Below are 25,795 nucleotides of genomic sequence, written 5' to 3' on the forward strand. Positions count from 1 at the left end.
TCCCAGATCCCATTCAATCCCATACACCTGACTCAGGAGCAGAATTAGGCCATTCAGCCCATCAAGACTGCTCTACTATTCCATCATGGCTGATCCCAGATCCCACTCAAACCTATACACCTGCTTCTCGCTAAATCCTTTGACCCCCTGATCAATCAGGAAACAAACAGCTTCCACCTTAAATATACCCACAGACTTGGCCGCTACTGCAGTGTGTGGCAGAGCATTCCACAGATTTGCAACTGTCTGGGTAAAATAAATTTTTCCTTACGTCGATTCTAAAGGGTCACACCTCAGTTTTGGGGCTGTGCCCTCTAGTTCTGGATATCCCCACCACAGGAAACATCCTTTCCATATGCAGTGTCTTGAGCTCAGATGTTAACACATCACATACACCTCCACAGATGATGGCTGCCTTGCAATTTTTTCCAGCCATGATTTTTTGTTTTGCTCTACATTCCAGCATGTGTAGTCTATTTCTCCATGATCTCTCTAAGCCCCTCATAATACTTTTCAGTGTGTGGGAAAAGTTGAAGGTTCTGTACCAATCAGTATTTGGTAAGCATAGTTGTACCTGACTGATGTAAAATGAGGTTTTGAAGGGAGAAAGGAAGCTTGATGGGCAAGTAATGTTTACATAGATTGTAGCAAGATTTAATCATGCAAAGCGAGTGCTAGTAGTCAACTGGATGATCACTGACTGCAGGTTCTGTGCAGGCATTCTTAGAGCTGCTTGCTCTTTGTTGTATGTTTTATGATTTGGATGAAAATTAAATCTGATGATACCAAAACTCAGTATGTTTGCTAGGAACAAAACGTGTGCAGAAGCACATCAGAAGGGTTCAGCAGAAAGGGCACAGCAACAGAGACCACATTTGTTGTCTGTAAATGAATAAAGTAAAAATCAGTAAAAACACAAAATGCTGGCAGAATTCAGCAGGCCAGACAGCATCTATGGGAGGAAGTAGTGACGATGTTTCGGGCCAAAACCCTTCATCAGGAGTGAAGTAACATGGGATGGTCGAGGGGGGGATAAGAAGTGGGGAGAGGGATGAAGTAGAGAGCTGGTAAGTGATAAGCTGGAGAGAAGTGGGCTGGGGGGAAGGTGGAGAATTATGGGAAATAAAAGAGAAAGAAAGGTAGGGTTGGGGGGAGATTATAGTGAGGGGGGAAAAAGAGAGAAAGAGAACCAGACTAAAATTATAGATAGGGATGGGGTAAAGGGGGGGGGGGGCAGAGGTATCAAAGGAGGTCTGTGAGTCTATACTATGGAGACCAACCGATATGCATTTCCCTAAGTGTGACCCAATCAGCTCTCTGAAGTTGCAGAAAAGTCTGCCTACAAGTTCAAGCTGATTGCAGTGAAGTTCATTAGTTTTCTGAATCATGGACCTGCATACCAACATTTACTGTTTGTTCTCTGAAGCAGTTCTGAGAAATGTGATTGTTGTACAACACTCACATTAACAAGAGAGGCACAAGAATGGAACCAAGGCTAGAGAATGATGGTTAGCAGCAGAGATGAACTTCAGTGCTTTCCTTAAATTAGCACATGGGGTTTGGAAGAGGGCTGGTGGCAAAGCCCTGATGTCACAAAATAACTTGATAGATCAAAGAAAAACATACACCAAGAGAACAGTACAACATAGTATAGGCCTTTTGGCCTACCCTGGGATCATTCTAACCCTTTCCTCATGCATATCCCTCTATTTTTCTCTCATCCATGTGGCTATCAAAGAGTGTCTTAAATGCCCCTAATATATCTATCTGCCTCTTTCATCACTGCTGGCAGAGCATTTCACGCACTCACCACTTAGTATTTCCCCCACACTCACCTCAAATCACCTTAAAATTATTTTATTTTTATTTGGGGAGATTTGGGGCTCAACAAGACAGTGTTGCTCAGTTATACCCATGTGACCAATTAACCTGCTAATCTGTAGTCTGGACTGTGAGGAAACCAGAGACCAAATCACTACATGGTCATGGGAGAAGGTATGGGAAGGTATTCTTTACAGTTGTGGGAATTGAACCTGGACCACAAATGCTATAAAACGATACGCTAACCTCTAGCCTGTCTGAATTATTTGTCTATTTTTGCAGTAAATATTTCTGTTGACTTGTATCTGTCTGGGGTAGAGAATTCCAGAGATTCACCACTCTGGGAGTAGAACTTCCTGTGTGCCTCTTTTTAAAATACCCACCCCCTTATCCCATGACTATTCCACTTGTTTGAGACTTCCCAATTAGTAAAAACAGATTGAGGCATAGATTCCTAATACTTATACTGCATGGAAATACAGTCGGCCCTCCTTATCCGTGAATTCAACCAACCGCAAATCACGAAAACCCGGAAGTGCTCTCCTAGCACTTGTTGTTCGAGCGTGTACAGACTTTTTTTCTTGTCACTATTCCCTAAACAATGCAGTGTAACAACTATTTTACATAGCATTTACATTTTATTAGGTATTATAAGTAATCTAGAGATGATTTAAAGTATAAGGGAGGGTGTGCGTGGGTTATCGTGGATTGGGATCGAAAAAAATTGGAAGATCTTACTAATTAAGTCAGAACGGGTACAGCGAGTATTATTTAGCATCAGTTAGTCAAACGTCTGTCTTTGTATATAGTGTATATTTTACCTTTCTATGCATATAAAACACTTAACGTGTGTTTCAGCGCTGAGCTTGGGAACAGAAGTTCCCGAGTTCGATCTAGTGATAGATCGCTTCCGAGTGCACTCTGCACCGCGCCGGGTTGATGTGGAGGATCAAAATCCAATAATTAAACCACTGCGTTGCTTAGTAATAATTGTAGCTTTCATTTGGGCAAAGCCTTTCTCACTTTATCTTTTAAAATTGTTCCGATCGTTGACTGACATAGTCTAATGCTTTTCCACTAACTGATGGCATTTCACCTCTTTCCGATTGCTTTATTATTTCCACTTTATTTTCAGTTGTGATCATGATTATTTTCGTGAACAGAAACAGTGTGGATATAAGACCACTGCCGCTGGGTCCTAATATCCACTGCACTGAGACAGGTTAAATAAGGTCTGGGGTTCCGCTGGGTCCTAAGGTCCAACACATTGAGACAGGTTGAATAAGGGACTTGAGCATCTGCGAATTTTGGTATCCGAGAGGGATCCCGGAACCAATCCCTTGCGGATAAGGAGGGCTGACTGTAGGTGCTTTGGCCCATCTCGTATGATGATTATCATGTTTATTTATGTTAACCCCATGCATGTATTAATTCCATATCCTTTAAACTTGTTCATTCGTCCAGAAATTACTTAAGTGTGATTGCCATCGCCATCTCTAGCAGCTTATCCCACATGCTAGGGAAAAATTTACCCCTCTAATCTCCTTTAAACCGCTCATCATTTTAGGCCTGTGTCCCCCTAGTTTTAAACAAATAGGTGGTGTCTGTCTTGTTTAGTATCAGGCACATTTCATCTCAGATCTGTAGTGTTTTGCCTCTTAGTTAAGAGTATTGTTGAATCACAACTGGAGCATCTACACTGAAGTACTGAACTTGAAGGATGCAAGTATTGTGCAGGAATCTAACAAGTTTTTTGAGATGCAGCACGGTAGCAGCTGCTTCAGGCCCAGAGGAAATGTACCGCCCAGTTACACCTATGTGACTGATTAACTTACTAATCTGTACATCTTTGGACTGTGGGAAGAAACTGGAGCACCCAGAGGAAACTCACACGGTCACAGGGAGAATGTACAAACTCCTTAGGGTGACACCACATTGCTTCTGGTACAGAGTGAAATCATTCATTCTGCCTATGCAGCTCACATTTGTCCATATGAATAATGGTGCTAATGCCACATATCAGTCCTATTCTCTGAGCCTTTACTGTATCTAGTAAGCATGGAACTGCAGCATATGACAGGCAAAATCTTCACTCCAATTTCTTTTCTTTTCCAGGCCAAGAAGTATGCAATGGAACAAAGCATCAAGAGTGTGTTAGTGAAGCAAACGATCGCCCACCAGCAGCAACAGCTCACTAACCTGCAGGTGAGTTCTAGGTGGACCCCACTATGCTACTCTGGCAGTACCAGTCAGTGCTGTGTCCCCAGTGGATACCACCTGTAACATACTGTATGTATGTTGTGGATCATGTTGATTTGCGAGTCTTAAGTCAAAATAAAACAGCAGATTCTGGAGATCTAGAATAATAATAAAATGCTGGATGTACTTGGATAGGCAGCATTGCTGGGAGGAGAAGCAGAATTAACGTTTAGGATTGGAGACTGTTCATCAGAACTGATGAAGGGTTACTGGCCAGAAATGTTGACAAGATTTATCTTTGCACTGATGTGGCCTGACCTGCTGACCATTTTCAGCATTTTAAGATATTGTTTGTTTGGTGTGTGTATCCTTGCTCCCATGTAATGAAGGTTCTATGACTGTTCTCAAATACCATGCAACTGCATCATATTACTAGAGAGTAGAAAATGCCGACAGAGGATGATGTAATGCATTGCAAGGGTACCTGTACAGTACCTGCAGTTGTACGACATGGAAACTGACTCATTGGCCCCTGTTGCCTCTGGTGTGAAATTCCGTGTATAACACTGTTCCTCATCTGTTAATAGTTTTCAGTAAGCATAGTTTTCTACAGTGTGTGGTTGGAATCCTGGGAGTGATTGGGTTTCTGTTATAGCTTTAAATGTCAATTTGTTGTCATCATCATCCTTTAAAATACTTGCTCTGGGAATGGATTTACTAAGGTTCTAAACGACCTGAGCAATTTGTAGGCTTTGCTGTTTACTAGTGGAGTGTTGTAAAAGTAGATTGCTGAAAGATGCACTAATTTCTTGTTGAAGGGGTTTATATTTTCCTCTGCCCAGAATTTCAATTTTGCTACTTTTGAAGTATCTCCATTATGTACAATGGTCCTGTGTATGAATACAATCCCCATATCAGCAAGTCTAAAGCTAAACAACTGCGACAGAAACACTTATCAGACAAAGAAGCAATCCTTTTCCTGACAAACCAAAGAAGCCATTTTGAGTAACATACACAGGACCATTGTACATTTATTTTTGCCAGAGTGCTTGTGCAACAATGACGTTAATGGTGTCACCTGCCCTCTGTGCCTATGAGTTCTCCATGAGCACGTGTGGATTATAATGATGGATGGTGGTATTCCTGTTTGTGCGCAGTTCAGCATATTTAACACTTTGTTTAACTAATTCCAGTGTATCCTGCATGAATCCTGGGTTTCTCAGTTGGTTTTGAACACCTGTACTTTTGTAACGGGAGGTTCATGATGAGCTCTTCAATTTTATTGGCAGTGCAACAGATGCCTCATGGCAGAACATTCAGTACTTAGCTACTCTCATTGCCATTCATAATGCGCTGTATTCTGTAAAACTTGAATTATATTTTCTTGTAGTAGTTACTGCTTTTCTGAATAATTATGGTGTCTGGTTGAAATAAAGATGCCAAAGTTTCCAAATCTCTTGTGGTTTTAGAATATGCCATATCAGGAACCTGCTCTCAATATATAGATAGTTTGTACTGGAGTTTCATATGCTGAAAACTTATATAGACTTCTGTACATTTTCGTGATTTCTCTTATTTTCCAATTATGTGAATTCACTGTTGCATGACAGAGGCATATTTAGATTAAATGGTAGCATTTGCTGTAGAGTGGTAGTGTTGGGTTGTTGAGAGGTTATTTTTTCCCATGCTGTATGAATCTGATGTGAGCTGATTCCTGCCTGAAACTGCATAATGAAGGATCGGCTTAGAGTTACAGATGATTAAGCAAGTACCTGCCATTTTTGGGTTGACAGTACATTCCTACTATGATTTCCACCTATTTTTTTCTGTGTTTCACCCTTCCCAGATACCTGTCTGTCATTCATAATTGATGTGTTTTGTCAGTAACTTTAAATGGTTTAACTTTAAACTTAACTGTGAGATTTCCACTTGGATGCTATGTTCACAGTTCTTGGTCTGTTTCTCACCTGTGACAGCTGGCAAAATATCCCTACAGGGTAAGGGCCAGTCGGCAAAAGCCTCCCAATAAAATGTTACTTGTTAAATGTATGAAGACTTCTGAAGTTGCATTACTGTGGTTTTAGCTTGAAACATCTTCAGCTGCGGCCAGGTAGTGGCATAATGTTGAGGCTAAAGTGTTCTAGATACTGCTAAAGCAAGCTCTTCGGGATTGAAAGAATTATGGATAATAACTTTGGAATTGCTGCTATCCTTAGACATGCTGGGTATTTTAAACAGCTGCACTGTGACACTGAGCACAATTCACTGGGTTTTGTGGAAGATGAATCAAAATGGAGTGTAATAATGGTGCAGACTGCTGGAGGAACATCTGACTTGCAAGGTCTATGCATCCTGGATATGTGGTTGCAGAGTAACTTCCTGGACCAGCTCTTGCACATGTAAATTGCACACATAGTGAACTGGAAAATCAGAATGTTCTGTTTAGTGTGTTCTTGGGCTGCATCTCACAAGCAGTAGCAAATGCTGACTGTGACACATAGGTTTATAACAGTTAATCAAAGCCTTGGTTTGATTGAGAGGAATTTACTTACAAAACATCTGAGGTTGATCAGAAGAATTAGGTCATGTTTCAGGACTGAGGATATGGAAACTGAAAGCAGAACGTAATGAGTACAAGTAGGAATGCACATCAGTCCATGGAGAGATGCTTAAATATATAGATGTAGAGGAAATTTTAAAATAAAGCCATTGGCTTATCAAGTAGCAGCATGGGTTATTGAATATGAGAGGCTGGTAGAGTGACTGAGTAAAGCTGAGTAATAATGGTTCATTCACTGTGATGGGATTGTAGGGTGAGCTTCCAAGTTACCAATGGGAGGTGAGGAACAGATGTGTGGGCAGGTTATAACAATTTAAATGTGGGTGACATGAGGTCTTGCACTTCAGGAGTTCAAATGCAAGACAAATGTCTGTGGGTAGGACCTTGGGGGCGTTGATATACAAAGGGAACTTGGATGCAACTTCATATCTCCCTGTATAGTACTGTTCTCGTGTTTTCCTGTGACCATGTGACCTCCACTCCCCACTTGATGAGTATGTGGGAAGAAAATTTTATTGGAAAAATTAGTAGGAAACAGAATAGTTGACCATCATAGCCTTGGCCGACAGTTCATTTTCCTGTTTATAGATGCTGATGTGTAGCCCAGTGCTGAATTTATGAATCCTGGATTAATTCCCCTTTGAACTGTAATATAGCCGCTTGGGACTAATTCCCTGAGTCTAAGTATGCACTTGGGATATTTACTGCTGAGTCGCATTGTATGCTTTTCAGATTACTGCTCAGCAACTAATGATTAGTGTTGGCCACTTTAGATCAGAGCTAGACTATTGAACCAGAATCAGGTTTAATATTACAGGTAAAAGCCATGAAACTTGCTTGTTTCTGTACAGAAAATTGCTTGCTTCTATTCACAATTTAGGATGCGTAAGTCGGAGAGAGTGTAGAGGGAGATGCCCTAGAATAACTTGGGTGCTAGATTTCAGGTGTATGGCTTGATTGGGACAGCTAGTGATTGATGTGTTCCTGGAGGAGGTCAAAATTGAGAGTTGGTTTGGTTAAAGGGGCAGGATCGTGACTGGTTCAGGGAATGTGGAGAAAAGCTGTTCCCAATAACTTTTCAGGAGTAAGGGCCACAGATTTTAAGTAAACGGCAGGTGACCCTTCTGATTGCTCGAGACATTGGAGAGGGTGCAGAAGACATTCCCAGGGTGTTGCCTGGATTAAAGATAAACTGTAAAGAGATTGGATTAATTTCTGCCACACACAAACTGCTGAGGAACTCAGCGGGCCGGGCAGCATCTTCGGAACAAAGTACTGTTGACGTTTCAGGTTGAAGCTCTGTAGGACTGGATGAAGGGTCTTTGCCTGAAATGTCAACTGTACTCTTTTCCATAGATGCTGGCTGGCCTGCTGAGTTCCTCCAGCAGTTTGTGTGTGGCAGAAATTAATCCAATCTCTTTACAGTTTATCTTTAATCCAGGCAACACCCTGGGAATGTCTTCTGCACCCTCTCCAATGCCTTGACCTACTAAGTTCTTCCAGTATGATAGTATCTGAAGGGAGTCTTACTTTTTGAGACCAGTTTTTTTTAATGGTGCTTGTGTCCAGAGTGTGCTGTCAAAGATGGTGGTGGAAGCTGGTACTACAGGAGGCCAGCTGGAATCTTGAGTCAAATAGCCTGTGTTGGGGCTGTTGTGATTTCAGTGATTGGAGTGTTGCTTTGTGAAGTTGATTCCTGAATGGGCTGCAGTAAACTGAAACCTACACTATAGAGTAGAATGTAAGTGCTTGATGGGTGGTTGGATGGTGAACTGGCCAACCAGCTATCTTCCTCTGGTTTTTCTAGTTACTTTACTCTGGCTTCTGGGTCTTTTCAGCTGTATGAAATTCTCCATAACATGTACACTTCTTTATTTGTTGCCTTAGTAATATTAAGCCTGAGTCTGTCTCTGATTAGAGTGGGTTTCTTTATTTAAAAAGAAATTGAGCTTACTTGAAACTGTATGCATGTACATCAGGGCTCCAGTTAGTTTGACATTTTATGTACTTTGTTCGGCCCCTAATTGTAGGTTAGATTAAAAGTTGAAAAGGGGTGATTGGCACCATAACAAAATGCCAAGAGATCTCATAGTGAAAACCTTTTGTTTGGAAGCCCTTTATTGTTGTTGGCTGGCTGTCTGTTGTACAGCAAGGAGCAGCCTTGGGTCTGATTTGATTGCATCTGTCTGGAGGTCGTTATAGCCAGGGGTGGTAATGGGGACAAGCTCTCACTATTAAATGCTTCCATTGGCTGCGCCTCAAGTAACCTCTGTCAACCAAGTCCAGCTCTGGGCCTTCACGTGTGGCTTAGCTACTAAAACTGGTGGAACCACTTGTACTGACAGGAGAAGGGGCAAAGGTGGCTTACTGGCACCAGTTGCTTTTTGGGCAGATCATCTAGGAGAAGGAAAACTCATTTTAAATCTCCTGTGCCTTGCGCCTATACCCACTCGTGGGTAAGGATTCAGGAGTAAATCCCTAGGGAAAAATACGGAGTGGAGTCCCCAAGGCAGCCCTTGGGTTCAATGCTGCTGGTACCAAACTCTGTTGGTCTCTAATGTTCCTTTGGGCTCATCAGGTGAGTGGAGAGGGGAGCTTGCTACATGGGCAACAGCTTGCTGTCCATGTCTTACTGTGCAGGCTTGTGTATCTAGACAGCTCGGAGACAAAGTTAATGGTCAGCTGTGACCAAAGGAGGCTCTCACCTCAACGGTCTGAATCTTTGGTGATTTATGTCTTTTCGCATTTGATTGATTATGAGTTGTGAGGATGTGAATGGTGGGGTTCAGTGATCCTGAATGGGGCCAGGTCCATTGACCAAGAGTTCCAATGGAGTTTGAGGGATATAGACAGGCAGAGTGAGTGGACAGGAATGTGGTAGGCAGGTTCAATGTAATGTAGAAAATTGAGGTCTTCCTTTGGTGGCAAACTGGTGATAAGACTGTGCTTTTTAAATCACAAACAAGAGAAAATCTGCAGATGCTGGAAATCCAAGCAACACACACAAAATACTGGAGGAACTCAGCAAGCCAGGCAGCATCTATGGAAAAGAGTACAGTTGATACTTCACAGCCTGAAACATCAACTGTACTCTTTCCATACATGCTGCCTGGCCTGTTGAGTTGCTCCAGCATTTTGTATGTGTTGCCTGTACTTTTTAAAACTGAGATGGATGGGTGATGGTGTCAGAGGGACCTGGGTATCTTTTGTATAAAAATAACTCAAGATTGTATAACTAGCAATTAGAATGCAAATGGTAAGAGTAAGGTCTACTACTGCTGCTTAGGCCCTAATGAGGCAGTGTATAATATTGTGGACTGGCCAAAGGAAGGATATTCTTGCAGCAGAGGGAATATAGTGAATTGATAGCTGGGAACACTTGTACAGCAGATTGGGTGGGGACCACTGAAGTTGTTTTATGAAGTAGACTGGACCTATTCTGTCCTACATTTAGTGGAATGAAAGGTGATCTCATTGAATGGAGCAGTGTTCTAACACTGCCTATAGTGTCCAGATCTGGGGTTGGACTGTCAGGAAGCAGGCAGCCATCGATAGATTTTTAGCTGTTAAGGGAATTGAGGGATATGTAGTTAGTACACAAAAATGGGGGTGATGGAGCTTAACCTTGGTTTTTATCATGGAGCAGGCATGAGAGGTTGAATGGCCTATTGCTGCTTCCACTTGTGGTATCTTGATATATATTCAGTCTTCCCCTCCCACGTCCTGTTTGAAATTCTGTGGCCAATTTTGTGATCTTTGTTATGTGCGGTCTTTTCCTTTTGCATGTTCAGGTAGCCTTGAGGAAGGGGATGTAATTTATAGAGAGGGAATGAGGTCAGACAGTGTGAAGTCATTAAATACACTGGTGTAAACTGCAGAATCTATTAGTGGGAGGTAAGGCTTGTAGGAGTAGTAACAATGAAGAGGCTTCATTTTATGTAGAGAGATGCACAAAGTCAATGCAGTGAGTTCAGTATACACGGGTTTTGCTCTGGGCTCGTGTTCTAAAACAGAAAGCCACTATGGTTTTATATCACTTGTAAACATTTTCAAATAGTGAGGTGTTAACCTTTTTAGATATTGGAGGGAACTCTGGCACTACCACATTCATAACACTGTCACCTCAAATTTAAAAGAAGCCTTTATTAGATTTTTTTCATAAGTGACTTCCTCTCATCAGACACTGGGTTCCTTTCGGAAATGGGGATGCTGGGAACTGTGCGATTGTCTCGACTCCAAAGATCAGGTAGGGACTCTTATCACAAAAGCACTGACAGAGTTTTGAAAATGTTGTGAGCTATTTGATTTGTTCTGGTTAAAAGCCCACAAAGATAGCACATCTGCAGGAGTGATAGTTATATGGTGCAGAAACACCAGTGCAGATAGTTGATTGCAGATTCCAATCTGTCATGTTAAGATGGAGTGGAAGAAAGAGGTGGGAGTTTAAATCCATTATAAAGCTAGTTTCAGCCCTTTCCCTGTTTAGCATTTTTTTTGGAAGTTGTTCACCCTCTTGTGTATATTTTGAAACTGAAGCTGCTGATCTGAGGAAACTTGCCATGATAGGCGATGTTTCCATGTCTCTTTGTGGTTCTCATCACATCTGATCTGCTGAACAATTTCCACAGCTGCTTTGGCAGCACTCTGGGAGTAGAGATGTGTGTGGAAAGAAAGTTTTAAATTCTTTTTCCCCTTTAATTCTTTCTTCGTTGCTTCTTTTATTCTTGTTCCTTTTCCAAATTTGGATTAAAACCTTTTGCCTCCTTCCCACCATTGGGAAGTGGCCTGGACTGTGCTTTCTCATTGATCATCAAAGTTGGCTGATTAACTGTTTCTAAAGGTTTCACTTTTTGCTTGACAAAGGGAACATTGTCTGTGGGATGTTGTTTGCCTCCTTTTCTCCTTTCCCCAGCCTGACCAACAGCTGAAGATTTTGATTCCAGGTATTGAGTGGCTCTGGATGCCCTTCCGGCCTGAAAGTAAAATTGATGTTAGGCTACCCATTAACCAGCACATTTGGATATGGGACTGCAGCTAAGATCTCCTGCACCCCCCCCCCCCACTTTCATCCTATTGGAGCATGCGCTGAACAAAGCCTGCATTTTAATGAGGACACCCAAATATTGTATAGGTGGGTAGTTTGACATTCCAGGCATAATTAACAAAAGTTAAAGCCAAACTTCAAAAAGGCATCCCAGCGAGCCCCTGCTTGTTTCAGATAGTGTGAACCACAGTAAGTGCTAGATATTTTCCCTCCATTATGCTCTTTTTAAACTGCACTTGTTACTGAGATCTGCATACAGCAGAGTTGCCTGAAAGATGTAGCCTGATACTTAACCACATACAATAATGCTGTTACTTTTCTCATTGTCCAGAGTCTATGTTAGGGTGTTGTGGTAGCATGGGTTATCTGATAGTATGTACTCACTGTGTTTTTTCTCTTGTCTGGATCAGATGGCAGCACAGAGGCAGCGGGCGTTGGCGATTATGTGCCGAGTTTACGTTGGATCAATTTACTATGAGCTGGGAGAAGATACCATTCGTCAGGCCTTTGCTCCCTTTGGACCAATCAAAAGCATCGATATGTCATGGGACTCTGTTACAATGAAGCACAAGGTTCTAATTTCCATCACCTTTCTATGTATTGGGTTGTATTCTTGGGTAAATTTAAGCCCTGTTAACAGCTAACAGTTCCACTGGATGCTCTGTGAAACGGTGCTAATACTGACGTCCAATCCCTCTGGACTTGATTCTGCCTCCCCAAATGGTGCATTGTCATTCTAGGTCCCAACTCTCCTTGTCTGCAAAGATATTAGTCTCCCTTCTGTTGAGGTACAACTTGTGCTTATACAGGTCACAGTACCCTGGATGAGATCACGATAACCCAAATTACTGATGAATGTTTTATGTGATACCACTAATTTGAGATTTTGGCTATTATTCCTCGAATTGACCTTGTATATTGACATATCCCCATTAAAATCTGCCACTTTCTGATTCAGTTCCCTTTGTATCTTCAATATGTCTACTGTAAGCCAAGCAGGCCTAGCTTCTCTGGTCTAAACTAGCAGTTGATGTAATTCATTCCTTGAACCACTTGCATTATTTTCCTGTGCATAGAGCAGTACAGCACAGAGTAAGACCTGAAGATGCCAAATTAATAATTTTGTCTGCTTGCACATGATCCAAATCTCTCTTCATCCTGCATATTCATCAGTATGTTTAAAGCCTCTAAAATCCCATTATTGTATCTACTTCCATCACTACTGCTGATATCTAGTATATTGCTCAACGCACCATCTTTGTTTTCTCTCTCCCCCCCACCCCCCAAATAGAACATAGAACAGTACAGCACAGGTACAGGCTCTTCGGCCCTCAATGTTGTGCTGTACCAATTAAATTACTAATCAAATGGCCATTTAAATTAATCCCTTATGTCTACATAATGTCCATATCCTTCCATTTTCCTTACTTTCATGTGCTTATCTGCACATCCCTTAATGTATCTTCTTCTACACTACCCTGGGCAGTGCATTCCAGGTATCCCCCCTCACCACACATCTCTTTCACCTTAAATGCATACCATTTGATATTAGACATTGTTTAACAAAAATATTTTCCGTCTATCAATGTGACTCATAATCTTAAATCTCTTATCAGATCTCACCTTCGCTGCTTCAGAGGGAACCACCCAAGTTACAGCATATGGCCTGTAATCAAGACAATATCATGTTTAACCTCTTCTGTACCCTCTCCAAAGCCCCGACATCCTTCCAATAATGAAGCAACCCAGGACCTTGAGGGAAGTTTGTGTAGAGATAGCAGGAGCTCTGACGGAGATCTTTCAGATGTCATTAGAAACGGGGATTGTGCCCGAGGATTGGCGTATTGCTCGTGGTTCCATTGTTTAAAAAGGGTTCTAGAAGTAAGCCTCGCAATTATAGACCTGTCAGTTTGACATCAGTGGTGGGTAAATTAATGGAAGGTATTCTTAGAGATAGTATTTATAATTATCTGGATAGACGGGATCTGATTAGGAGTAGCCAGCATGGATTTGTGCGTGGAAGGCCATGTTTGACAAACCTTATTGAAATTTTTGAAGAAGTTACGAGGAATGTTGACGAGGGTAAGGCAGTGGATGTACCCTATATGGACTTCTGCAAGGCCTTTGGCAAAGTTCCACATGGAAGGTTAGTTAAGAAGATTCAGTCGTTAGGTATTAATGCTGGAGTAATAAAATGGATTCAACAGTGGCTAGATGGGAGATGCCAGAGAGTAGTGGTGAATAATTGTTTATCGGGATGGAGGCCGGTGACTAGCGGGGTGCCTCAGGGATCTGTTTTGGGCCCAATGTTGTTTGTAATATATATAAATGATCTGGATGAAGGGGTGGTAAATTGGATTAGTAAGTATGCCGATGATACTAAGGTAGGAGGTGTTGTGGATAGTGAGGTGGGCTTTCAAAGCTTGCAGGGAGATTTATGCCGGTTAGAAGAATGGGTTGAACGTTGGCAGATGGAGTTTAATGCTGAGAAGTGTGAGGTACTACATTTTGGCAGGAATAATCCAAATAGAACATACAGAGTAAATGGTAGGGCATTGAGGAATGCAGAGGAACAGAGAGATCTAGGAATAACTGTGCATAGTTCCCTGAAAGTGGAGTCTCATGTAGATAGGGTGGTGAAGAGGGCTTTTGGAACGCTGGCCTTTATAAATCAAAGCATTGAGTACAGAAGTTGGGATGTAATGCTAAAGTTGTACAAGGCATTGGTAAGGCCAAATTTGGAATATTGTGTGCAGTTCTGGTCACCGAATTATAGGAAAGATATCAATAAATTAGAGAGAGTGCAGAGACGATTTACTAGGATGTTACCTGGGTTTCAGCACTTAAGTTACAGAGAAAGGTTGAACAAGTTAGGTCTCTATTCATTGGAGCGTAGAAGGTTGAAGGGGGATTTGATCGAGGTAATTATAATTTTGAGAGGGATAGATAGAGTTGACGTGAATAGGCTGTTTCCATTGAGAGTAGGGGAGATTCAAACGAGAGGACATGATTTGAGAGTCGGGGGGGGGCAAAAGTTTAAGGGAAACTTCAGTTCAGTTGTGTCATTTAAGGTAAAATTGGATAGGTATATGGACAGGAAAGGAGTGGAGGGTTATGGGCTGAGTGCGGGTAGGTGGGACTAGGTGAGATTAGGAGTTCGGCATGGACTAGGAGGGCCGAGATGGCCTGTTTCCGTGCTGTGATTGTTATATGGTTATATGGTTATATAAGTGTATGCAATATTCGAGATGTGGCCTGACTAGAGTTTTATAAAGCTATAGCTTTCTTGACTTTTGAACTCTGCCAAGATGAGCAAAGAGAAGCATGCCATGTGCAGTTAAATCAGAATCAGGTTTATTATCACCAGCATGTGACATGAAATTTGTTAACTTAGCAGCAGCAGTTCAATAAATACAAAAAGAAAAAAAATAAATAGATAAAATAAAATAATAAGTAAATCAATAACAGTATATGTAGATTGAATAGATTTTTAAAAAAGTGCCAAATACAGAAATACTGTATATTAAGAAAAGTGAGGTGGTGTCCAAGGGTTCAGTGTCCATTTAGAAGAGAAGAAGCTGTTCCTAATTTGCTGAGTGTGTGCCTTCAGTCTTCTGTACCTCCTACCCGATGGTAACAGTGAGAAAAGGACATGCCCTGGGTGCTGGAGGTCTTTAATAATGGATGCTGCCTTTCTGAGACACTGCTCCTTGAAGATGTCCTGGGTACTTTGTAGGCTAGTACCCAAAATGGAGCTGACTAAATTTACAACCCTCTGCAGTTTCTTTCAGTTTCTTCCCCCCCCCCCCCCCCCCCATATTGACAGTGTTACCTGTTACCTACCAAAGTGTAACATCCCATTTGGCCAGGTTGAACCTCATCTGCCATTTCTCCTTTCATATCTGCAACAGATCTATATCCCGTTTTATTCATTGCCAGTCTTCTATGCTATTCACAACATACATACATATAAAAAATATATCACAAACAGTGGAGTTCTCAGTACCTGCAGAACACCACAAATCACAGGCCTCCAACCCTTCAATCACAACCCTCCGTGTAATTTGGACAAGTCAGTTCTAAATCCAAACAGCCAATTCACCATGAATCCCATGCATCTTAATCTTATGGATGAGCACTCAGGGGGACCTTGTCAAATGTCTTAAAGTGCATGTAGACAATATCCACAGCTCTGCCTTCATTACCCTCATCACCTCATCAAAAAAAAACTCAAGTTAGTCAGTCACGACTTGCCTCACATAAAGCCATGCTGGCTATGGTTTTCCAAATGATTCTATCCCTAAGAATTCTCTTCAGTAATTTCCCTACTACTGACTTCCCTAGTCACTGGTCTATTTTAGTTTCCATGGTTATTCCTGGTTCCCTTCTTAAATAATGGAACAACATTAGCTACTTGCCAGTTCTCTGAGACTTCACCTTTGTTTATAGAGGACATGAATATATTGGTCAAAGCCTCAGCAATTTCTTCACTTGCTTCTCTGAATAACCTGGGATATATCCCATCAGCCTTGGGGACATCCACATTAATGTTCTTTAAGAGACTCAACACTACCTCCTCCTCTACTTCGAAATGCCCTAGCATATTATACTCTTGGCACTGATCTTCCTCTTCTTGTGTCTTTGAAAATACTGATATAAAGGTTCTCCCCCATATCCTTTCCATTGAAGCAAATGTTCCCCCCTTATGCTTGAGTGTTCCCACTTTCTCCCTGGTTATCCTGTTGTTGGAAATATGGAATGTCTTGGGATTTTCTTTAATTCTACTTGCATAGACTTTTCATCCTTTCTCCTGGCTTTCCTAATTCACTTTGGCTTTTTTATAATCCTCAAGGACTCATTTGATTCTAGCTTCCTAAGTTTTATATGTCTTTTTCTTCTGCATAAATCAATGACTTCTTGACATCTAAGATTCTCTTGCCTTGCCATACTCTTCCTGACTGGAACATGCTTGTCCTGTACTCACCAGTCTTCCTCTTTAAATGCCCTCCATTTGTCAGATATGAACTTGCCAAAAAGCAGCTGAATGAATTAACTCCTTAATTCATGCCTACTGTTTTTGTAATTGAAAGGTCTATGTATGTCCTTATCTCTAGTAATCTTAGTATCTAAGGAATTGTCAGTGTTGGTCACCTGTCCGGCTCATTACCCAACACCAAATGCAGTACAGGCCCTCTTGGACTACCCACATGTTGACTTAAGAAACCCTCCTGGATAGACCTAACATCTTCTGTCCCCATCTAAACCTTTTGCACTCAGAAGGTCCTTGTTTATGTTAAGAAAGTTTTAAGTTCCCTCTTTCCCCCATGACAGCAATCCTTTTGTTTTTAGACCTCTTCTTAATCTGCCTGTGTGTACTTTCCCCACAAGTCCTGTTGGCTTTTGGGATGGGGGGGGGGGGGTTCCAGTTGAGTCCCATCAGAGTGATTGCACCCTTTCTGTTTTTGAGGTCTACCCATGTAGACTCAGTAGACAAACCCTCCATTATGTCCCTCTGAATGCAGCTATGATATTGTCCCTAATTCCATCTGCCTCTCCCCTCTTACCTTCCTCTCTGTCTTTGCTAAAACGCATTCTTGAATGCTTATCCTTCTGTTCGTCTAATATTTGATATATCCTTCCTGGAAGAAAGATTCCAACTATCTATCCTATTCATGCCTCTAATTTTATTTGCTTCTTACAGGTCTTTGTCTCAGCTCCAGAGAAAGTATCCTATGTTAGCGAAATTTGTCCTTGTAGCTGACACCCTCTACTCTCCTTAGTGATTTTTATACATTTATCGTACAGAAATGGACCTGAGGAATATCATGTCTTTGAGCTTAGTCACACTAACCCCTTCAGTTCTAACACTTCCTACATTGCCTTTTTCATGCTGATTCAGGTGTTTGTCATTGGTGCCACCATCCAGTGAACTGCAGATTTACCACCATTCTTTCAGTGAGAAAGTATTTAGATGCCCTCTAAACTGCCTCTTATCCTAAACCTTTGCTCTCAATTTGCCAGGAGACAAACATGAAGTTTAGGAGGAGTGATGTTATGTTGCAGTTATATAAATCATTGCAGAGATTGCACTTAGCAGTATTGTAAAGTTTTAGTCACCTTGTTATATAAAGTATCGTCAAGCAGGAGAGGGTGTAGAAGAGTTTTCTGAGGATAGCTGGATTGGAGGGAGTTACTGGGTTACAGGGAGAGGTTGGCCATGCTGGATCTTTGTTCCTTGAAGAATAGGAGACTGAGGGTGACCTCACAGAAGTTCATGAGGGTATGGATGAGAGGTTAGCTATAGTTTTCTCCCCCTGGGTTGGGAGTCCAAACTGAGAGGACATGGATACAAGGTCAGAGGAGAGGGATTCAACAGAACGGTTTACACAGAGTCGTAAGTTTGTGGAATGAGCTGCCTGAGAAATTGGTTAAGTGGTACAAATTGTGACTTGATGAGGCATTTTGATAGGTAAATGGAGGGGGAGGGCAGGCTTAGAGGGTTTGGGTTGAAGATTTGTGACTGGAGCTAGCAGGGAGGTTGCTGAGGTTGGTATGGACCAGTTGGGCCAAAGGGCCTGTTCCCATTCATTATAACTTAATGATAGCAGCATTTAAGATGTATTTAGACAACCATGTGGATAGGTAGAGAATGGAGGGTTAGGAATCATGTGCATGTAGATGGGATTAGTTTCATATGGCTTTGTAGTCAGCAATTACTATGGGCTGGAGTGCTGCATGTCTTCAAATTTCATCGTATTAAATGTCATTCATTCATGTTTTCTGTCTATATACAGTTTATAAAATCTGGATAATTTCATAATCAGAAAAGAACAGCATAGAAACATATCCTTCAGCACATCTAGTCTGTGCTGAGCTATTTAAACTGACTACTCCCATTGACCTGCCCTCCATGTTCCTACCATCCATGTACCTATCCAAACTTGAACGTTGAAATTAAGCTCACTCGTTCCACACTCTCATGACCCTCTGAGTGAAGTTTCCCCTCTTGCTCCTCTTAAGCTTTTCACCTTTCACCTTTAACCCATGACCTTTGGTTGTAGACCCACCCAACCTGAATGGAAAAAGCCTGCTTGCATTTACCCAATCTGTACCCCTCATTATTCTGTATACCTCTATCAAATCTCCTCTCAATCCTGTACGTTTCAAGGAGTAAAGTCTTAACCTGTTCAATCTTCCTTATAACTCGGGTCATCCAGAGCTGGCAAAATCCTTGTAAATTTTCTTTGCTCTTTCAATCTTAGTTACATCTTTATTGCAGTAGGTGACTAAAACCGCTCACAGTACACCAAATTAGGCCTCACTAATGGCTCATATAACTTCAACATAACATCCAATCTCCTGTATTCAGTATGTTGATTTATGAAGGCCAATATGCCAAAATCTTTCTTTAAAACCCTGTATTCCTGTGCTGCCACTTTCAATGAAGTATAGTTCTGTATTCCTAGATCCCTTTGTTCTACCACATTTACCGTTCACTGTGTAAGACTTGCCGTGGTTTGTCCTACTGAAGTGAAACACCTTACACTTGTCTGCATTAAATTCCATCTGCCATTTTTCAGCCCATCTTTCCAGCTGGTCCAGATCCTGATGCAGGCTTTGATAATCTTCCTTGCTGTTGACTACAGCCCAATCTTGGTGTCATCTGCAATCATGCTGATCCAGTTAACCGCATTATCATCCAAATCATTGTTGGAGATGACAAGACATTGGACCCAGGATTGATCCTTGTAGCATACCACTAGTCACAGGCCTCTAGTCAGAGGGGCAACCCTCTACCACCTCTCTCTGGCTTCTCAGACAAAGCCAATGTCTAATCCACTTCACTCCCTCATTATGAATGCCAAGTGACTGAACCCTCTTGACTAACCTCCCATGTGATACCTTGTCAAATGCCTTACATGTAGACAGCATCCCTGCCTTGTCTTTATCCTCTTTCCTGGTAACTTCCTTGAAAAACTATAAGATTGGTTAGACATGACCTACCATGCATAAAGCCATGCTGAGTATTCTCAATCATTCCATGTAATATTTGTATCTGGTCACTTAGAACACCTTCCAATAACTTTCCCACTGAGTCACGGCATATTACTGCAACAAACACAAAATGCTGGTGGAACGCAGCTGTCCAGGCAGCATCTATAGGAGGGAGCACTGTCGAGGTTTTGGGCCGAGACCCTTCATCAGGACTAACTGAAAGAAAAGATAGTAAGAGATTTGAAAGTAGGAGGGGAAGGGGGAAATTCGAAATGATAGGAGAAGACAGGAGGGGGTGGGATGAAGCTAAGAGCTGGAAAAGTGATTGGCAAAAGGGATACAGAGCTGGAGAAGGGGAAGGATCATGGGATGGGAGGCCTAGGGAGAAAGAAAGGGGGAGGGGAGCACCAGAGGGAGATGGAGAACAGGCAAAGAGTGATGGGCCGAGAGAGAGAAAAAAAGTAGCGAATAAATAAATCGGATGGGGTAAGAAGGGGAGGAGGGGCATTAACAGAAGTTTGAGAAATCGATGTTCATGCCAACTGGTTGGAGGCTACCCAAACAGAATATAAGGTGTTGTTCCTCCAACCTAAGTGTGGCCTTATCCTGTCAGTGGGGGAGACCGTGGATGGACATTGCAATAGGAAGTGGAATTAAAATGGGTGGCTACTTGTTCTGGCGGATGGAATGTGGAAGCTTGGCGAAGCGGTCTCCCAATGTCCGTTGGGTCTCACCAATAGACAGGATGCCACACAGTATATGACAGCAACAGACTCACAGGTGAAGTGTCGCCTCACCTGGAAGGACTGTTTGGGGCTCTGAATGGTAGTGAGGGAGGTGGTGGTGTGACAGGTGAAATATTTGTTCCGCTTGCAAGAATAAGTGCCAGGAGGGAGATCAGTGGGGAGGGATGAATGGACAAGGGAGTTATGTAGGGAGCGATCCTTGCAGAAGGTGGGTGGGGAGGTAAAGATGTGCTTGGTGGTGGGATCCAATTGGAGGTGGCTGAAGTTTCAGAGAATTATGTGTTGAATGCAGAGTCTGGTGGGGTGGTAGGTGAGGACAAGAGGAGCCCTATCCCTTGTATTCCTGGAATCAACCTAGTGAACCTCCTCTGGACCCCCTCCAATACCAGCACATCTTTTCTAAAATGAGGGGCCCAGAACTGTTCACAATGCTGAAGGTGAGGCCTCACTGGTGCCTTATAAAGCCTCAGCATCACATCCCTGTTCTTGTATTCTACACATCTTGAAGTGAATGCTAACATTGCATTAGCCTTCCTCACCACCCACTCAACTTGCAAGTTAACCTTTAGGGTGCACCGCATAAGGACTTACAAGTCCCTCTGCATCTCAGATTCCTGGATTTCCCCCCCGTTTGGAACATAGTCCACGCATTTATTTCTACTACCAAATTGCACGACCATTCATTTTCCAACATCGTGTTTCATTTGCCACTTCCTTGGCCATTTTCCTAATGTGTCTTAGTCCTTCTGCATCCTACCTGTTTCCTCAACACTACCTGCCCCTCCACAAATCTTTGTATCATCTGTAAACCTGGCAACAAAGCCATCTATTCCATCATCTGAATCATTTATTTACAGCATAAAAAGCAGTGGTCCCAACACACCCATGTGGAACACCACTAGCTACTGGCGGCCAAACAGAAAATTATCCTTTTATTCCCACTAGCTGCCTCCTATCGATCAGCCAATGCTCTGACCATATTAGTAACTTTTCTGTAATATCTTGGGCACTTAATTTGGTAAGCAGCCTCATGTGTGGCACCTTGTCAAAGACCTTCTGAAAGTCCAAATATACAACATCCACTGCATCCCCTTCATCTATCCTTGTAATCTCCTCAAAGAATTCCAACAGGTTTGTCAGGTTGGATTTTTCCTGAAGGAAACCATGCTGACTTTGTACTGTCTTGCCCTGTGTCACCAAGTACTCCCATCACCTCATCCTTAACAATTGACTGTAACATTTTCCCAACCACTGAGGTCAGGCTAACTGATCTGTAATTTCCTTTCTGCTGCCTTCCTCCTTTCTTATAGAGTGGAGTGACATTTGCAATTTTCCAGTCCTCTGACACCATGCCAGAGTCCAATGATTTAAAAAAAAAATCAGTTTTAATGCTTCCACAATCTCTGCTGCTACCTCTTTTCAGAACCCGAGGGTGTAGTTCATCTGGTCCGGGTAACTTATGTACATTTTCAGCTTTTTGAGCACCCTCTCTTTGTAATTACAACTGCACTTGTCTTCCCTCGCACCCATCAACCTCTGGCACACTGCTAGTGTCTTCTACAGTGAAGACTTATGCAAAATACTCATTTAGTTCATCTGCCATCTCTCTTATTATTTTGCCAGCCTCATTTTCTAGTGGTCCTATATCCACTCTAGTCTGGACTTGCATGTTAATTCTCCCATGACTACTGTGACATTGCCATTTTGACACGCTTTTTCTATTTCCTGTTATAATCTGTGCTCCACCACCCAGCCACTGTTGGGAGGCCCCTATATAACAGCCATTAGAGTTATTTTACCCTTGCAGTTTCTTAATTCAACCCACAAGATTCAACATCTTCCAATCCTGTGTCATGTCTTTCTACTGATTTGACACCATTCTTTACCAGTAGAGCCAAACCACCCCCTCTGCCTATCTCTCTGATAAAAAGTGTAACCTTTGACGTTCAGTTCCCAACTATGACCATCTTGTAGTCATGATTCAGTGACGGCTACCACATCATGCTTGACAATCTGTAGTAGTACAACACGGTCATCCACCTTACTACTTATACTATGCGCACTTAGATACAACATCTTGATTACTGTATTTGCTATCCTTTCTGATTTTGCATCCCTAATGTTTTGATACTCAGCCTGTTGGCTGCAACTAAGTCCCATCAACTGCCTGTCCTTTCTGACAGTCTGACTGCATGCTATCTTTAATTTTTTACCATCTGTCCTATCCTTAGTTCCTTCACTCCGGTTCCCACCCCCCTGCCCTATCTACTTGAGTGACTACAATGGAGAGGCAAATTGAGTGAGGATTTGGCCAGAGACATGGAATTTTAGCATCCTTTCTAATGCAGCAAAAAGCTAACCTGGGATGCACATAAATGGATTAGTAGAATCTTTTTAATTTCATGGGAGTTTGAATTCAAAAGTACAATTTTAGTTGCATGGAGCCTAGAGTTATTTTGATTACTTGGTTAGAATCTGCACTGTCAAATGTATTTGTTTTTCAGGAGAATTATCTGAGGGAAACTGGGGTCAAAAGTGTTCTAACTATAGAATGGTTGCATGTTGTAATGTGTGGGATGATTTCAGAAAGGTGCCTTGGGTGTTAGGTTAACCCAAGGACAAATTGAATGGCTTCATCTAGTCATTGAAGTTGAGGTGGGAAGACAAGCTGTTTTAAGATTGAGAGACAGGGCATGTGGCAACACCACAGTAGACCAATGTCCTTTCAAATTTCTCAATAATGAGGAGCAGAAACCCTCTCTAAATGGTTGCCTTAGAAACAAAGGTGGAAGAATGAAATGATAAATTGGGAAAAGCTTATGCAGCCTCCAACCTGCTGTGCAGGTCTGTCAGTTTATTGGCTCCTGGCTAAAGTTTTATTGTGTATTTTTGTAATGACTGGGGCCAGTGCTGGTTAACTGGCACTATAGATTGCACGGTGCTCTAGTGGACTAGAAAGTGAGGCCCTTCCTTTTACTCGTAGGGGTTTGCCTTTGTGGAGTACGAGGTTCCAGAGGCAGCTCAACTTGCCCTTGAGCAGATGAACTCGGTGATGTTGGGAGGCAGAAATATCAAGGTAAGTCACTCAAATACATTAATATGTGGGCTGTGCGATCTCTGCAGACTAAGGTCCTTTTGATTGCATCAATGTGAAATGTGTTTGTGGTATATGAAAGAAGTGAAGCATTGAAGCAGGTGTAGTTGGTGATAAGTGGATAGTGGTTGTGAAATTGGTGGTTGTAAGTGGCTGTGGCTATCTGTGTAATGGGGAAAAGCTCATTTTGTTGTCATCTCTGTGGTAGTGTTGTAGACAGCTAGATGTTCCTGTGCAATTCACAACTTGATTCAGTTTTATTTTTGTGCACTGCTCAAGTGCTGCCTCATTTATCCTGATGTGATTTGGGTGGTCACTCCACCCCTAACCCCTCCCCTCAAAGCACCACAGCAGATACTCAGGTGCCATATGATATAGCAATTTTCACATTACAGGTGGCTCCTCTGTTAGGTCTCGACTTATAGGTTTAATTATAGTAGGCGGAGATGTTCTGGATTCATTGGTTAAAGGGTGTCACAGGCATGCTGTATATTAATGCATGCCTCAGCAACTGATCAGGGATATGCTTCAACACATGATCAAATGTGACAATAGGACCGTCGAATTGAGACGCTGGTCACTGCTCTAACTTGTTAACCATCCAACAACTGGTAAGTAAATTTAGGCATAGCTGGTAAATAGAGGAACTGATGTGCTAATGATGATGCACAATTGGCTACTGAGCATTGAGAAAATTGTACATCTTATATGGCTTAAGTAGACTTCTGAGGGGAGCTAGATTTTACACAAGATTAGAGATCTAACTGTTTTGGGCACAGGTTTCATTGCAAGAAAATGGAAACATTATGCTTGGCCACTTGTCTGTGTCTACCATGAAGGCTAAAGACTGTCACTGAAATCATAGCATTATGGAAAGCAGGTATAGCTGAGCTATGAGGTGTTTAGGGTAGTTGGGTGCTGTGAATATGTTGAATACATGTATTCCAGATGGTGGGTGCAGTGCTGCAAGTTGTGCCTAGATTAAAATAGTTTAAAGATGTTGTGAGGGGGAGACTTGGGATAGGATAGACATTTGAATGGAATGAACAAAAAAATAATTCAAGATGGAGAGAGACCAGATGAGGTTAAATGTTCTGGGACAGAAGATCATCAGACAGAGTGCACAATATTTAGTGTCCTGATTGGTCTTGTGGAAAGGTATTGATAATAGTCAATAGTGAGTGTTAATTATTTGAGCTTCCTGAGCTGAGTTTGTGGAGAGCAAAAACCTTGGTGACTTTACAATGGATCCCGAGTTTAACCTCAGTTCCTCCAGTCTTCATTAAAGCAGCGTTTTTGTGCCCGTGTTTAATCTCTAGGATTTTACTGATTTTTATGAATGCTGCCATAACAGTTCCTATGATGTGATGAGAAACGACCTCTTTTCTTTGTGTCTCTTCCAAGCTTTCATATAGAGCAGGATTCGGCTGCAGAGTACTACCCTCCTCGCCAGCCAAGCAGCCTGTCTGTTCAGAAGAAGCAGCAGCTATAAATTCCAGCATTAAGGTGCCACAGCCAGGAGCACACGGCATTCTGAGTGACTGCACCTCTCAGGACCATCCTGGGGTTTGGAGGGAGGGAGCCAGGCAGACTGGGTTGGGTTTTGCCTATTTTCCCTCTGCAATATTTTTTTCTAGTGATGTTTTCATGAAAAACAATTGCAGGACATTAGACTGGAGTTTTGTTTTAAAAAAAAATTACATAGCATCTTTTCTTGGCTTGTCCTGTTGGCAGCTGGCTCTGACCATGTCTTTGTGTGGAGTACAGGGGAGACTTTGAGCAGGTACTGTAGGTTTGGCTTAGTTACCTGCCAGTGAAATCTCTAGGAGCTGTGCTTCACTTGACAATGCTTGACTGTGTTTTCAATCAAGTGAAAGATCCCGTTTGTAAAAGTAGTTGGAAGATTATACACGGAACTGACTGGATCATAATAGTCAAGGCTATTGAGAAGGGCGGCATTAACCAACTCTGTCTGGAGCCTTAATTATAACCAGACACTACAGTGATCTCTGGACATCCATTTTGTGTGCTGACACTTTGCTTATAGTTCACTGTGCCATCTGCACCTCTGGATGTTCTCATTGTTCTGCTCATTGGGGTCACAATCCCATGTTCACTTTTTTCTTGTAAAGAATGGCAACGCTATGCTTGGAGTTGGACCCTTGATAGTTATGTGCACAAAAAGTTAGTTGGAACTCTTGCTAGCCTGCACTTCAAGTTTTTTTTTCTTGTTTCGTGCTGCAGATCTAGTTTAAATCTTTATTGATTTAAAATATCAGTGCATCCTGTACGCGAAGGAAGGCACTCTCTGCTCACTTCCCCTGTGCATCCTCAGT

At 42.1% G+C, this 25,795-nt stretch overlaps 1 protein-coding gene across 3 annotated transcripts in view; it reads left to right on the forward strand.

Annotated features, from left to right (window-relative positions):
* The window catches only part of LOC132395234 (poly(U)-binding-splicing factor PUF60-like), an 88,250-nt gene that overhangs the window by 36,245 nt on the left and 26,210 nt on the right, over positions 1 to 25,795 (forward strand). For 2 of the 3 annotated variants that reach the window (XM_059971525.1, XM_059971526.1), the window contains 4 exons: positions 3,937 to 4,026; positions 10,761 to 10,826; positions 12,035 to 12,196; positions 23,349 to 23,441. In XM_059971525.1, coding sequence (XP_059827508.1) covers positions 3,937 to 4,026; positions 10,761 to 10,826; positions 12,035 to 12,196; positions 23,349 to 23,441 — 411 coding nt within the window. The remainder of the gene's footprint in view (positions 1 to 3,936; positions 4,027 to 10,760; positions 10,827 to 12,034; positions 12,197 to 23,348; positions 23,442 to 25,795) is intronic. The other variant, XM_059971527.1, reaches the window with a different exon arrangement.

This window comes from Hypanus sabinus, chromosome 6 (genome assembly GCF_030144855.1).
Source record: "Hypanus sabinus isolate sHypSab1 chromosome 6, sHypSab1.hap1, whole genome shotgun sequence".
Classification (NCBI taxonomy): domain Eukaryota; kingdom Metazoa; phylum Chordata; class Chondrichthyes; order Myliobatiformes; family Dasyatidae; genus Hypanus; species Hypanus sabinus.